The sequence below is a fragment of the Vicia villosa genome, linkage group LG4, assembly GCF_029867415.1.
Source record: "Vicia villosa cultivar HV-30 ecotype Madison, WI linkage group LG4, Vvil1.0, whole genome shotgun sequence".
NCBI lineage: Eukaryota > Viridiplantae > Streptophyta > Magnoliopsida > Fabales > Fabaceae > Vicia > Vicia villosa.
The window spans coordinates 124,899,035-124,914,571 of NC_081183.1; the positions used below are offsets into that span (position 1 = coordinate 124,899,035).

The 15,537-nt window shown below is 37.5% G+C and overlaps 1 protein-coding gene across 2 annotated transcripts; it reads left to right on the forward strand.

Moving 5' to 3' along the window:
* The first annotated feature begins 292 nt into the window (after positions 1-292).
* On the forward strand, positions 293-4,260 carry LOC131595143 (allantoate deiminase 2-like). Of its 2 annotated transcripts, none has more exons than XM_058867426.1 (12): positions 293-709; positions 1,369-1,460; positions 1,730-1,833; positions 1,907-1,991; positions 2,087-2,203; positions 2,414-2,523; positions 2,603-2,708; positions 2,798-2,884; positions 2,992-3,234; positions 3,343-3,468; positions 3,569-3,730; positions 3,873-4,260. In XM_058867426.1, exons 1-12 carry the CDS (start codon positions 622-624, stop codon positions 3,990-3,992), a joined length of 1,440 nt encoding a protein of 479 aa, XP_058723409.1. In that variant the 5' UTR covers positions 293-621; the 3' UTR covers positions 3,993-4,260. The 2 variants fall into 2 exon arrangements, with proteins under 2 accessions (XP_058723409.1, XP_058723410.1); XM_058867427.1 differs by having other exon boundaries at positions 1,416-1,460.
* The last annotated feature ends 11,277 nt before the right edge of the window (positions 4,261-15,537 follow it).

Here is a 15,537-nt window from a genome sequence, read left to right on the forward strand (position 1 = left end):
ATTCAAAAATCCAAACAAAATGAGAATTATGAGGAAGAATCTAGTCTACCCTTCCACCAATGTATGTCATGATTTTTTAAAATATGAGTGTCAATTAATCATCCACTATGTGATTAGTGTCCTATTGTCTCTACTACATGGTCGACTACCTGTCCAAGTTGTAAAAACACGCCTCTACTTTCTCCTTTCTGGATCTGTCCAATCCCTTCTTCTCCTATGACGTCCCATCCCATACTAAACTAAATTAGTGTTAATGTTAAACATATAAATGTGATGTTTATTAAGTATTTTTTGGATCGAATCTTCGAATCTGAATGATGTCAAATCCATGCAGAGATACAAAAACAAAAGCAAGTAACACAGAACCACTCACTTCATAGGGTCCCGCATATTGCCTGCTCATGCTCGTGCATGTCACGAGTCTCTACTACCAATAGCATAGTAGCCGCCACCTCCACCACATGCTCTCATTCTTTATATTCCTAACTCTTTGGTTCGGTCCATTGAGATTGGAAAGAGAGAACTCGTAACTCATCAGTTACGATTTTGCTTCCTTTCTTCTCTCTCTCTTTTTCTCCCTCTATCTATCCACACCATAGCCACACAAAACACAAAGACACTATGACTTACACTTTCACTTTCTTCTATTCTTGTATCTTCTTTTTCTATCTCCTTCTATCAACTCCTTCACGTGCTTCTTTGTTATCTGGTAATTTCCATTTTCTTCTTTTCTTTCATTTCTTAATACATGATGATGATAATAATAATAATATCAGAAAAAGTATTAAAGTAAAAACCTGAATATTATTGAAGTTGTTTGTTTGGTTTTGTTTTGATTCTTGGAATCTTGGTTGATGAAATGTAAAGATACCCTTTTAAGGATTCAGATTCCTTTTCCATGATGTTAGCAAAAAGATATCATTTTGTCTTCTCTCTCTTAGGTTTTGATGCAACACAAGCATCTCAACTCAACTAAAGCCTGGAATAAAGGCATACCCGAATCAGCAAACGCCACCTCAGCTTGTTTCATGGCTATGATGACCTCTGAGCATGCTGAGAAAAATGAAAAGGGTCTTTCTTTTATGAAATATTCATGTGGGCCATTTGTTATTCTTGGTTTGACTCTTTCTGGGCTTATGTTGAGTGTGTTTTTGTTAATTCTGAGGCTGACAGTTGATAAAACATGGAAGATTCTGTTGAAATATCATAAAAAATTAGAATAATTGTGGTTTGTTTGTGTGTTTCTTGTTAGTTATATGTGGTGGATAAGAAACTTAGTTGTGTGTATTGGCTTAAAAGAGAAGCAGAAATTAGTCTTTTTCAGTTCTTGTGGTTGGATATGCTAAATGCTTACTTGAAAATGGTTAGGAATTGAAACTGGAGATTTAGAAAAAAGGGGTGATTTGTTTCCGCAGATTCTAAGAGACGAAGCAGTGGCAAGACTTGTTGAGCTTGGAAAGGTACATAACCTCATCAACTCATCTTTACTTCTGATAATTTTCCATTAGTATTTCTATTCTGTTATATGATAGATACTTGAAGGGATCTCTAACAGTATCAATATAGTTATCACATTGTTGATATTCCTAAATGATGTCTGAAATTGCGAAATTTTGTTCAATGTTGATATGCAACATCGCACTCTGCAGAAAAGGCTAAAATCCAGTGGCTGATGCACTAAAGAATTGTTTGTTCTTAGATGTTAATGTTGTTGGTGTTGAATGAACAGGTCAGTGATGCTAGTGGCTATCTAGAGAGGACATTTTTGAGTCCTGCAACGATGAGGGCGATTGAACTTATTCAAACATGGATGGAAGATGCTGGTTTGAGAACGTTAGCCTTCTAAATTCTTTAACTCTTAATAGTTTCTCTTAAAGATTAACTAATGTATATATGTTATTTCCAGTTGGGTGGACCAGATGGGAAATGTGCACGGTAGAGTCGAGGGTGCAAATGCAAATACAGAAGCTTTATTGATTGGATCTCACATGGTGAGAAAATGAACTATTTCTTGATAGTTAATGGTAAATTTTAGTGAGAATTCATTGTTCGAATCACTGACTATGATGATACTTATTTTGGTCAGGACACTGTTGTTGATGCTGGTAAATTTGATGGATCACTAGGAATAGTCTCTGCAATATCTGCATTAAAGGTTATGCATGTCAATGGAAAGCTGCAAAGTCTAAGGCGTCCTGTTGAGGTTAGTCAAGTAACTGACTGATATATTCTGATGCATGGTTACCAGTATTTTACAACGCGAGTCGTTTCTCAATTCGATACTAAATTGATTCTAAATTGATTCGATACTAAATTGAATCGAAACAGTAAAAATCTCTAGCATGTGTCTTTTTGGATGGGCATGAATGTTATCTTGAAAGCTGATTCATTCTAATGTCATCTAATCGTGCAGGTGATTGCATTTTGTGATGAAGAGGGTGTGAGATTTCAAACTACTTTCTTAGGAAGCGGGGCTATAGCTGGTATTTTACCTGCTACGACATTGGGGATAACTGATAAGAGGTATCAACTTTGAACTTTCTGGTTATGAGTATTGCAAAATTTCGTGTAAGAAATCTATTTACGTATAGACGCCTTTCAGGAATGTAACGATAAAAGAGGTTCTTAAAGAGAACTCAATAGAAGCCGCGGAGGAAATGTTTTCACAGCTCAAGTATGATCCAAAATCCGTTTGGGGTTATGTCGAGGTATAACGAGCATTTGCGTTATTCGTTTATCATGCTGTTTGGCTCAATAATTTCACAAACATAGCTAACCTGTTTCTTATGTCCTGCAGCTTCACATTGAGCAGGGTCCTGTGCTAGAACAAGTTGGTTTCCCACTTGGTGTTGTTAAAGGCATAGCTGGACAGACACGATTGAAAGTAAATAAATAGTTTCATCGTGTTTAAGCAATTTGAAAGTAATCTGTTTAATCGGTATACGAAAAATGAACTGAAAGATGATTTTAATGATAAGCTATTTTGTGCAGGTTACGGTTAAAGGCTCACAAGGTCATGCCGGAACTGTTCCAATGTCCATGCGCCAGGATCCTATGGTGGCAGCTGCTGAACAAATTGTACTTATGGAAAGTCTCTGCAAACATCCCGAAGAATACCTTTCTTTTGATGGTCATTGCAGCGATTCATCGATAAAATCACTTTCAAGTTCACTTGTTTGTACTGTTGGTGAAATATCAACATGGCCAAGTGCTAGTAATGTCATTCCCGGCCAGGCAAGCGATGAATTTCCAAAATGTTGTTGCCCTGGTGATCTTCAAGTGGACATGTGTTTTGCTTCCTTAACTCGAATACTATGATGATAACATGATGATTTGTTGCAGGTTACATATACAGTCGATATACGAGCAATTGATGATCTCGGGCGCGAGGCTGTTATCTACGATTTATCCAATCGAATTTACCAGATATGTGACAAGCGTTCGGTTTCCTGCCTTATTGAACACAAGGTATGTTGTAAAGTTAACCCAACATATTATTAAGCTTAAACCGAACAACTTTGTTTTCTGAATTGTATATCAATAATCGACTTTTCTGTGTTCCTCGCAGCATGATGCAGGTGCTGTGATTTGTGATTCTGAACTAACCTCACAGCTGAAGTCTGCAGCTTATTCTGCACTCAAGAGAATGGAGAGTGACATTCAAGATGAAGTACCAACATTAATGAGTGGAGCAGGGCATGATGCCATGGCAATGTCTCGCTTAACAAAGGTTTCACTTCCTTTTCTGTCTATTTTCTGTATATAAGTTTACTTCGAGCCTTACTGTTTTTTTCTTAGACCTGAAAAATTAGTTGCTGTTAGTATTTTTCGGTTCATCTGTAGAATGTGACAATGAATGAGGATTTGAACAGGTGGGAATGCTATTTGTGCGCTGTCGCGGAGGCATAAGTCACTCTCCACAAGAGGATGTGTTAGACGACGATATTTGGGCGGCCGGTTTAGCAACCTTATCATTTCTGGAAAATCTATGATGACCAAGTAAACTAAAAATATGTATATATTGTGTTTGTAGCATGTAAATATAGGTTAGTTTATTGAGCTCATTCATTTCCTGAACTTGTTATAGTTGTGTTATTAAATTATCCTCATGTCAAGAGGAGGCCTCCAAGTTTGTAACAATTGAAGTTGTTGCAAATTTTGATGTGAAAAATCAATTCTTCCATGACCATACATGAGTGGTCATAGTTTCAAATGTACTTGATAAATTGAAGAAGGAATATAAAGGCCAATTTATTCATACTTACATTTGTCAAAGTAGCATGTATATGTCAAGACTGTTATGTAATTATTGGTAGGGGTATTTGAATTTGAATATATAGTTTAATTAAGGGTTTGTTCAATAAGTGCTTATGGAAGTGTTATTTTCATTTAGATTGAAATGTTTATTTTTGTTATTGTTGTGACTCTAAATTTGTAGGTAATTCACTTTTATTATATTGAAGAATATCAATTAATTTAGTCTCTATCAAAATATATTTTTAATATACATCATCAAAACTATTGAAGACCAATTATTGACTTTCATTGGACATTTGAAGATGACATGTTAATCAAACTCTTCAAATAAAGAAACATGACAAAGAAACTTTAGAAATGAGGCGAAATATTATATTTATGAATATTATAGTGTTAGTTTTCGGTTTTGAAAATTAAATTTTTCCACAGAGAAAAATTATCGGGACAAGTCGCATACTAGGTCGCTTTCTTTAAAACGTTTTGCCGTAGTGTCAATAATTACGCAAAGCAGTTGAGTTTCGACGACGTCTCCAAGATAAAACAACTCGTTTAAAATAGTTACGATTATTACTTGTACAGTAATGAATCATTCAAGAGATACACCTTCAGATGGTGTTTAAACCACTCACAATATATGGAATTAGTCCAATCTAAAGAAAAAGAAATATTTTTAGATGAAGAGAGATAGAGAGGATAATGAGAGATTTCAGAAAAATGAAGAAATATGATGTAATTGCAAATGAAGCCGTTGCACCATATTTATATGAGAAAAAACTCAATCAAGTAAAGCAAAATTCATGAAAAAAGTGGTTGAGAAAATAAAGGAAGTGGGAGAAGAACAAGTCATTTCGTTGCTGGAATTCTGGACACAAAGTCTGTGGCGACCGCCACGGCCTAATGGCGAACATCATGAGTCTAATCGTGGCCTAGGTGACCGTTGAAGGGGTCATGGCGAGCGCCACCTATGACGGCTCCTCCTTTTTCTTCTTTTTACTTGGTCATCAATTTTGGGACACCAAACTTAGTCAACCTTAAGTGACACATCATTAATTAAAAAATAATTAATATTCAAAATTAGTTAATTAGTAACTAATTAAATTCTACCAATTTAGATTTTCAAAAAAATCAATTCATCTAGATCGGACTGAACCAGACTGAGTCGGCCGGTTGGACAGACGGCACACGCGTGTGTGTCAAGATGGCTTGGTGGTGTGTTCTCATTCCGTTACAAAATTGGGCACCCCTTGGGGCCTACCCATTTGGCCAAGTTTAAATATATATACTACTAATATTTGTGTTCCCTCCTATGTAGGACTAAAATGAATTCTTTCAAATTCACTTCCATATTAGTTCTTACTTGTGCTCATGTATTGTCCAATTAATGTCAATACCTCATTCCAATTCCCACTCTAAGTTGTCATCATACCAAGATTCCCAACAATCCCCCACTTGAATTTAAAAAATGAATTTTAGAAGTAACGTAAAACGTTTCTAAGATTGTGCATAAGCGAAGGTGTTTACGACTTGAACCTTTGCGTAGCAAGTAGGATTTCGATTCAACAAGAGTGACACAAATGTCTTGAACTCTATCTCAGACATCAAACCCGCACACAACCTTTTCTTAAGGTGTATTCTAATAGCCCGTGCTTTAATGGCCCTGCACATGTATCCCGGTTTAGTGAAGGCTCTAGGAATTCTGCCTCGAAATTCTATAAGAACCGGCCTAAGTTCCACAATCACATAGGTGAGTCTATCAAAAGTACTCATGTAGCCTAGGTACTCCCTCATACAGAGTATAGATCTCATTAAGAATTTTTATTATCTCATCCTCTTATTACTTCAGGATTCATGCTTCACTTGCATGATCATTTCATATTACTCACAACTTGTTATTACCCATTGAACCTATTTCTTGGGATCTCTGGTCATCTAAGTCAGGTTACTATCACGAGCAAATCATTTATGTATAGGCATTAGTCCCATCTTCTTGGATGTATTATGGACTTTCTCTCTGGCTAATTCTTTCGTCAAAGGTTCTGCTAAGTTTTCATCATTACGTACATGACCCACTCTTACAGCTCCTTTAGAGATACAATCTCTGATGGCGTTGTGCTTTCTTCTTATATGACGTCTTTTAACATTATAATAACGGTTCTCAATTTTTGCAATAGTCGCGGTTCTATCGCAATGGATGAACACAGCTGGCATAGGTTTTTTCCATAAAGGGATCTCATCTAGCAAGCATCTTAACCAACTTGCTTCTTCCCTAGCTTTGGCTAGTGCTATCATCTCAGACTCCATTGTGGACTAAGCCAGGATAGTCTGTTTCTTTGATTTCATAGATACAACTCCTCCACCTATACTAAATATATAGCTGTAGCGGGGAAAATCTGATATCGAAGCCATGGGATTGACTCGAATCAATATTCCGTTTGAAATCGCCACCGCGCTTTATTTTTTCAAAGGAAAAGGGAAAAGAACGTAAAACCCAAAGTTTTGTTTTTAAAACAAGAAAGAGATCTCAGGTACGGGTGTTGATTATATGAGGGGAAGGTTTAAAGCACCCCTCATATCCGTGGTACTCCACGGGAACCTTTTTGAAAATCTGTGTGTGTGTGCTAAAAAAAAGGGTTTGTTTTATTTTTAAAATAAGCTCGGCAAAGCGTTAAGCTTTGGGCCTACATACCTCCTCGGTGCAATGGAGAAGTCAGAGCTAATGTAGTTCCGCTTTTGGGAAAAAACGTTTTTAAAACGAATAAACACTTTGTTGTCATTAGAGAGAAATACTCAGCCATTGATCTTGAGCATGAGAACAAACAAGTTCTTTGCATCGCAAATGAAAGAAGGGCTCCAACTCGGATAAAATCAACGAGTATGCCACTAGCTCTCTCACGCGGAAAAGATCTCGTTATTATCAATCAATTTCAAAATCGTGGGGTATAACCACTCGTTTCGACAATTAACGGTGTCTAAACTTTTGAAGAAAAGCCACTAAAGGCGAAAGATATTTTTAAGAAAAAGGTTTTGAAAAGGTTTACAAACATAGGAATATTTTGGAAAAAGGGAGAAGATTTTGAAAATTTAAGAATGGGAGGAGATGAAGAGGCTAACCTAATGCGTAAAATAAAAGCTAAGGAAAGAAACGGTCTAACCAAATAAGAAGCCAACACTTGACATTAAGAGCCAAGGTAGTTTTCCCATCCTTTGGATTTATCAATACCAACACATTAACACTTGGGGATCCAGATGAACTTATTGTCTTAGCACCATTTTTCATTAAGCACATTAAGATTCTGACGAAAATTGGGCAGAGTAACGGCTGTTTTCGGGTAAAATCCTTATCTCAATGCCTTGGAATTAACCATCAAGGGCTTTCAAGGAAATACCTGCACACATAAACATACAACAGAACAATGCCAGACAGACAGAACAATCACAGGATAGCAATAGAATGAGTCCAGAGGTACTAGGTCCATAAGTCCGAATCTCCAAAGCGCTAGGGATAGTAACCGATAGTCCAAAGAGAGCCTTATGTATTTTTTAGATTTTGGTTATTTATTAGTGTTTTAGCAAGAAAAGATAAAGTATGGTCCAAGTGGACAAAAGAAAAATAACAGAAGCATAAACATATGTCCAAGTGGACAAAGAGAAAATGACGGAAAGTAAATATGATGAAATGATAAAGTAAAGCGATAAAGCGAGAAATATAAAGAGCGGTAATATAAAGAGCGGTATAGTAAAGGTGCGGAAATTAAAGTTAGTTGTTAAATGTTAAAGATAACCATCTTGAAACTTGTCAAGTATGTTATCAAAGTTAGTAGGAAGATCTATGGTGAGTGAATGATGTACTCGGATTTAAAGTCAATGGGGCTTATCAGAAGCTTGATAAAATCATAGCGACTACACGATAAAAACCTCCACAAGTCTTAAATCAACCGCATACAATTCTCTTCCATGTTTGATCTTTTTGATTCGGGACACGAAATATTGCGCTATGTTAAGCAGATCGCCAAGTGATTTATGTAGAAATCACCCTACAACGAGGCCGGTCAAAACTTTATGTGCTAATGCATGCGAGAAGAACGATATGTAGATCGCCTTCCGAAAGCAATACCGCACGAAAAGAAAATAGGTAACGATCTAGTCTTCACTAAGAATCCATAAGAATTCTCAAAGTATTAAGACTTTCATCGATCAAAAGAAAAAAAGGAGAAGAAGAAGATAAAATGCATAAAGATAATCAACTCGCACTATCATTAATATCATTCATCTAATATTATGGATTTGGTTCTTTCAAACCTATCAACATCCTAGATCCAATGATATTAATGAAATGGAGGAAGAAGAATAAAATTCACAAAAGATAATCAACTCACACTATCATTAATATCATTCATCTAATATTATGGATTAGGTCATTTCAAACCTATCAACATCCTAGATCCAATGATATTAATGAAGTGGAGGAAGTAGGAAACCAAAACAAGCATAAAAAAGGCAAAAAACCACATTCTGCCAGCAGGAAATCGATTTCATGCAGAGGGAAATCGATTTCCATAGTGCAGTTTTCAAAAAAAACAAGTCACGCTCAGCAGGAAATCGATTTCAGCCTTAAGGAAATCGATTTCCTCAGTGTAAAAATCAGCAAAAACAGCATTTAGAGGCATAAAACTTGACTTGAACAACTGTACAAACACCTTATGATCAAACATCAATTGGAGCACGAATTTTCCATCAAATCACCATCAAATAGCACCAATATAGCATCAAAGATGCATCACACACAAGCAACAAAGATCTACATCATGATATACAAAAAGGATGAAGAAAATTTACCAAATCTTGAACAAAACTTGGATCTACTTCAAGAATCACCAACACAAATCTTGATCTCTCAACAATTGAAGAAAAAAAGTGAAATGGATGGTGGTTTAGCTCAAAGTTTGTGAGGTTCAAGATGTAACTCACAAACTTTATGAAAGAATGAAGAGCTTTGGTGAATTTGGTAGGAATGAGGAGAGAAATTGCAAGGGGTTTTTTGGCTCTCAAAAGCTTGAGAAATGAATTTGCAAGAACTTTTTTGGCTATCAAAAGCTTCAGAAATGAATTTGCAAGAACTTTTTTGGCTATCAAAAGCTTGAGAAATGAGAGAGTAGTGGGCTCTATTTATAGGATGAGAGCAAGAGTAGTGGTAGTTTGGTCTTTTTGCATTTGGTAATTAGCTTGTGTTTAATTGGTGATTAAAGTGGCAATTAAATGGTAAAAAGTGGTAAAATGGGGTTAAAGAGGGTTTAATGAATGAATTAATTTTGATGAGGTGGAAAATTGGTAAAAATGATCAAAGAAAAAGGTGCCAAAATGATGTCAAGCTTTCCTCCTTATATTTTTTGAATTTTGCCTTAAGGAAATCGATTTCCCCAGGAGTGAAATCGATTTCACTCTGTTCCAGAAGAGAATTTGGCGCAAAATACACTAGGGAAATCGATTTACCCAGGAGGGAAATCGATTTCATGCTGTCCAAAATGTGATTTTGTTGGAGATTGCTGCAGGGAAATCGATTTACCCAGTAGGGAAATCGATTTCATCAGTCAAAAATGTGAAAAATGCCTTGCTTATTGCATGTCTTGGCTTGGTACCTACAAAACAAAAGCCTACAAAGAAACAAAGCAATATTTTTGGTATTTGGGTTAGTATAATATGCATAAAAGATAAACAATCATTGGTGCTTGATGGTCCCTCTCATTGATGAGGTGAGTGCAACACCATAAACAAACTTCCAAGTGAAGCTCTTGATTAGTGATTGGGATATGAATGATATAGGATCTTTAGGGTCAAAAATTGGGGTATGACAATAGCCACTAGTAGCTTTGGAATCATTCGATAAGGTGTTCCAATCTGCATAACTGTACCCTTCTAGCACAACAACAAATTTCTTCTAATGTAGGCCGAGATCTATGGTCCTTTTAAGGTACCTCATGACTCGCTCAATAGTTTTCCAGTACTCGTTACTCGGTCTGCTCGTAAATCTGCATAACAATGCTACGACATATGCAATGTCGAGTCTAGTACAATCAGTGGCATAATTGCCAATGATGCTCGCATATTCTGTTTGTCTTACACTTTCACCAGTGTTCTTAAACAGTTTCACACTTGGATCATATGGTGTGCATGCAGGTTTACAATCAAAGTATTTATATTTCTTTAAGATCTTCTCCATTTAGTGTGATTGATCCAAATAAATTTCTTGCTCGAATCTCGTGATCTTGATACCAAGTGTAACACCCCAATTCTACCCAGGCATATAGGTACAAATATCATAGTATAAAAATTAAATTCATAAAAACAATTAGGGCGTTACACTTAAGTAACCACATAACCAAACATAACATACTCGCAAAAGATGCGTAACACAAATAATCAAAGAGGACGGATACTCATAAACACCTGAATGTATTCATACTTATATATATGCATCGTTAAACAAAATATCCACAACATTCCTCCAAAATACACCGTATGAGAAGGTATCCAAAATACATAATACGAATGCATCTAAAGGATCAAATATACATCAAAAGGATCCTATAAGCATTATCTACAAAATAAGTGTTCGATCCCCCCTAGGTGTTACGTATCACGAGCGGACGACACCAAAACGGACGACTACAAAGAGAGCACCTACACTTGCGGATCACCTGCACATTACCCACGAGTAGGTAACATTAAGGCAGAAGGGTGAGAATATAATTCATAATGAAAGCATGATAAATATAGTAATGCCCACAAGTATCATCAAGAATCATATAACAAGATAATCCACTAAGTCAACCACAGTCAATATATAAGTAATGCGACACATGAATGGTAACATAAATTATAAAGACTGACGATGATGAATGAGACTCGACTATGCATATGCATGTGGTACCAAATCCGGAGTAAAACTTCTCCTTGTCATTATGACAAATACACCTGCCAAGCATTATGCTGGGACTTTATTCCACTCAGGAAGCCCGCAGGCTGTCGTCATCGAGCATTTAGCTCCCACTGATGACCTCTTGCCACTCAGGCTAATATACCGTTACCGAGCATTAAGCTCCTACTGGTAACCAATGCCCGCAGGCCATCTGTTAACAGCATTCCGCCATTAACGTATTGAAATGTTATGCTGTGCATACAAACGACTCGATTACATAACAACAACAACTATAATATAACTCGGTCACATATCCACATCACACGACTATATTAATCCACACGGATACATCACCAAAATTGCCACTCAGGCGTTCATAGTCACACAACACACATATACCGTCAAAACATACTTGATTAGCAAATATCATTTCACAAAAATACATTTATGAATAATCATTCAACCACCAACACACCCCTCCTTATCATAAAGCATACTCAAGGGTTCTCATAATACTTCAAACGGCGCGTAGAAACGACCTACGGTTCAAAAGATACGACAAAACGAAGTTTGGAAAAATCATAATTCGCACAGTCCGCTTGAGCTCCGCTCAGCGGACCCAGACAGAAAATTATCAGACAAAAATGCAGAAACTCCGCTCAGCGGACCTTCACAGAGATTTTTCTGCAAAAGGACCTCCGCTCAGCGGACCCCCTCCGCTCAGCGGACCTGCGTAAACCTAGAAAAATCAGTTCTGCAACAGACCTGCAAAACCCCACCCAATCATCCCAAAACCTCAAATAAGCTTCCCTACACATTCTACACAATCCATACATACCATATATTCATTCTAACAATCAATGATCCATGGTTCACTCACTAAATGTCAATAACCTAATAAATCCTTCATGAGCAAGAAAACATGGAGAAATGAAAAACAAACATGATCAATGGGGATATCTATCATCATACTACACATACACACCACAAAATCAAGTTTATAACTTCAAAACTCACAAAACACCCAATCCACCATTGTTGGTCAAACTTAGAAAAGAGCAAGAACAAGAACAAAACACACAAAACTATAAGAGTCATACAATCAAGATAAACTAGATTCATCCCCCTTACCTTGGTTAGATTCTTGGTTCTAGCTTGGTTTGGATTTCTACAATTCTCTTCTTCTCTTTGTTTTTCTCTTCTTTCTCTTCTCTTCACAAGTTTTCTTTCTTTCTTTCCAAAAATATCTCAAAATATCTCTTTTTCTCTCTATATCTCTTTCTATTTCTCTACTTCTCATTTTCACCCACTCAACTCTCATAAATTCTAATTTTGGCCCAAATGTTACTAAACATTAATTCTAACCAATTTACACCCAAAACATAATAATTACACACATGGAAAGTAATAAGTAAAATATTAACATAATTAATATTTACCGACTGACTCGACTCAAAAACGGTAAAATTAGGAAAATATAGCAAACATCACAATTAATCAGAAAAACACATTTACGGGCGTTACAACCCTCCCCCACTTAAAAGATTTTCGTCCTCGAAAATAAAGATTTACATGCTACAAACAACTCAGGATAGGAGTCTCGCATCTTACTCTCCAACTCCCAGGTCAAACTCTCACATGCCGCACTAAACCATACGACTTTCACCAAGACGATCTCCTTGCCTCGCAGAGTTTTAGTCTCACGATCCTCAATACGCACCGGCATCGTCTCAACTGTCAGGTTCTCACGCACTTGCACATCATCCATATGAATCACATGGGATGGATCCACAATGTATCTCCTCAACTGAGATACATGGAATACATCGTGCAGATTAGCAAGACTTGGCGGTAACGCCACCCGATACGCAACTTTGCCAACTCGCTCCGATATCTGATAAGGACCAATAAAACGCGGAGTAAGCTTCCTCGATTTCAAAGCTCGTCCAACACTAGTCATAGGCGTAACTCTTAAGAATACATGATCACCAGCTTGGAATTCCAAATCTTTCCTTCGCTTGTCATGATAACTCTTTTGCCTACTCTGTGAACTTCTCATCTTCTCACAAATAAATTTCACCTTCTCTGTAGTCTCTCTTACTATTTCAGGTCCGAGTACCACACTCTCGCCCGATTCAAACCAACATAATGGAGTTCTACACTTACGACCATATAGCGCTTCAAAAGGTGCCATTCCGATACTAGAATGAAAACTGTTGTTGTAAGTGAATTCTATCAACGGAAGGTAAGTATCCCATGAACCTCCCTTCTCAAGAACACATGCCCTCAACAAGTCTTCTAACAATTGAATAGTCCTTTCGGTCTGACCGTCTGTCTGAGGATGATAAGCCGAACTCAACCTCAACTTAGAACCTAGAGCCTCTTGCAAACCTTTCCAAAAATCTGATGTGAACCTTGGATCTCTATCCGACACAATACTTAACGGTATACCATGTAGTTTCACAATCACCTTGATATAAATCTCAGCCAACTTCGCAACTGGAAAAGTGATGTTAATAGGAATAAAGTGAGCAGACTTTGTCAACCTATCAACAATCACCCAAACCGCATCGAAACCTCTCACAGTATTTGGTAAACTCGTCACAAAGTCCATAGAAATACTATCCCATTTCCACTATGGAATATCCAACGGTTGCAACAACCCTGCAGGACGCTGATGCTCCACTTTCGACTTCTGACATACCAAACACGCATATACAAACTGAGCCACATCCCTTTTCAAACCAGACCACCAAAAGATCTTCTTCAAATCCTGATACATCTTATTGGCTCCCGGATGAATACTCAAACTGCTTCTGTGACCTTCCTCTAAAATCATCTTTTTCAGCTCGGAATCATCAGGTACACAAATTCGACCACGGAATCTCAAAACACCCTGACCATCCACTCTGAAGTCGCCATCATCACTTTGATTTGCCACCATAAACAAATCAACAAGTTTCACATCCATTTTCTGTCTCTCACTAACGGTCGACAGAAAGTCATTCGTCACTTTCAACATACCCATCTTCACACTACCTGGCGTCAATTCACATACTAAACTAAGATCACGAAACTGCTCCAAAAGTTCCCACTCCTCCGCCATCATAGCGGACATATGCAAAGATTTCCGACTCAAAGCATCGGCAACCACATTAGCTTTACCAGGATGGTAATTCAAGCTAAAGTCATAGTCTTTCAAGAATTCCAACCACCTACGTTGTCTCATGTTCAACTCTTTCTGATCGAATAAGTATTTCAAACTCTTATGATCACTAAAGACCTCGAACCTTGCACCGTAGAGATAATGCCTCCAAATCTTTAATGCAAAAACAACCGCAGCTAACTCTAAATCATGAGTGGGATAATTCTTCTCATGAATCCTTAACTGCCTCGAAGCGTAAGCCACCACCTTACCTTCCTGCATCAAAACACCACCTAACCCCATATGCGATGCATCACAATACACCACAAACGGTTCCTCAGGATCAGGTAAAACCAAAACCGGAGCTGAAGTCAACCTTCTCTTCAACTCTTCAAAATTCCTTTCACAAACTATGTCCCAAATAAACGCCTTACCCTTGCAAGTAAGCTGAGTTAACGGAAGTGCCAACTTCGAAAAGCCTTCTATGAATCTTTGGTAATAACCTGCCAAACCTAAGAAGCTTATGATCTCAGTAACCGATCTCGGAACCTCCCATTGTAGCACTGCATCTACCTTGGATGGATCCACTGCAATCCCGTTACCTGAAATCACATGACCAAGAAAACTCACCTCTGATAACCAGAACTCGCACTTGGATAACTTAGCATACAACTGCTTCTCCTTCAAAACCTGTAGCACAACACGCAAATGCTCCTCATGCTCTTCTGGAGACTTAGAATAAATCAAGATGTCATCTATGAAGACCACAACAAACTTATCCAACTGATCATGGAATATGCGATTCATATACTCCATAAACACACTAGGTGCATTAGAAACTCCGAACGGCATCACCAAAAACTCATAATGCCCGTACCGAGTCCTAAACGCAGTCTTCTGAATATCTTCCTCCTTCACCCGAATCTGATGGTAACCAGATCTTAAATCAATCTTGCTAAACACACTGGCTCCCACCAAATGATCCATCAAGTCGTCAATCCTAGGAAGTGGATACTTATTCTTAATTGTCACCTTGTTCAACTGGCGATAATCGATGCACAACCTCATGCTTCCATCCTTCTTCTTTACCAACAAAATTGGAGCTCCCCATGGTGAAACACTAGGCCTCACAAAATGTTTTGCTAGCAACTCTTCCAATTGTTTCTTCAATTCCACTAACTCTGATGCCGACATTCTATATGGCGCCATAGAAACAGGC

Excerpts from the sequence above, each read along its gene's own strand:
- LOC131595143 (XM_058867426.1), top strand. The coding sequence starts at position 622 with ATGACTTACACTTTCACTTTCTTCTATTCTTGTATCTTCTTTTTCTAT. Across the intron at positions 2,709-2,797 it reads CCGTTTGGGGTTATGTCGAG|CTTCACATTGAGCAGGGTCC; the intron begins GTATAACGAGCA and ends TATGTCCTGCAG. Across the intron at positions 3,469-3,568 it reads CCTGCCTTATTGAACACAAG|CATGATGCAGGTGCTGTGAT; the intron begins GTATGTTGTAAA and ends TGTTCCTCGCAG.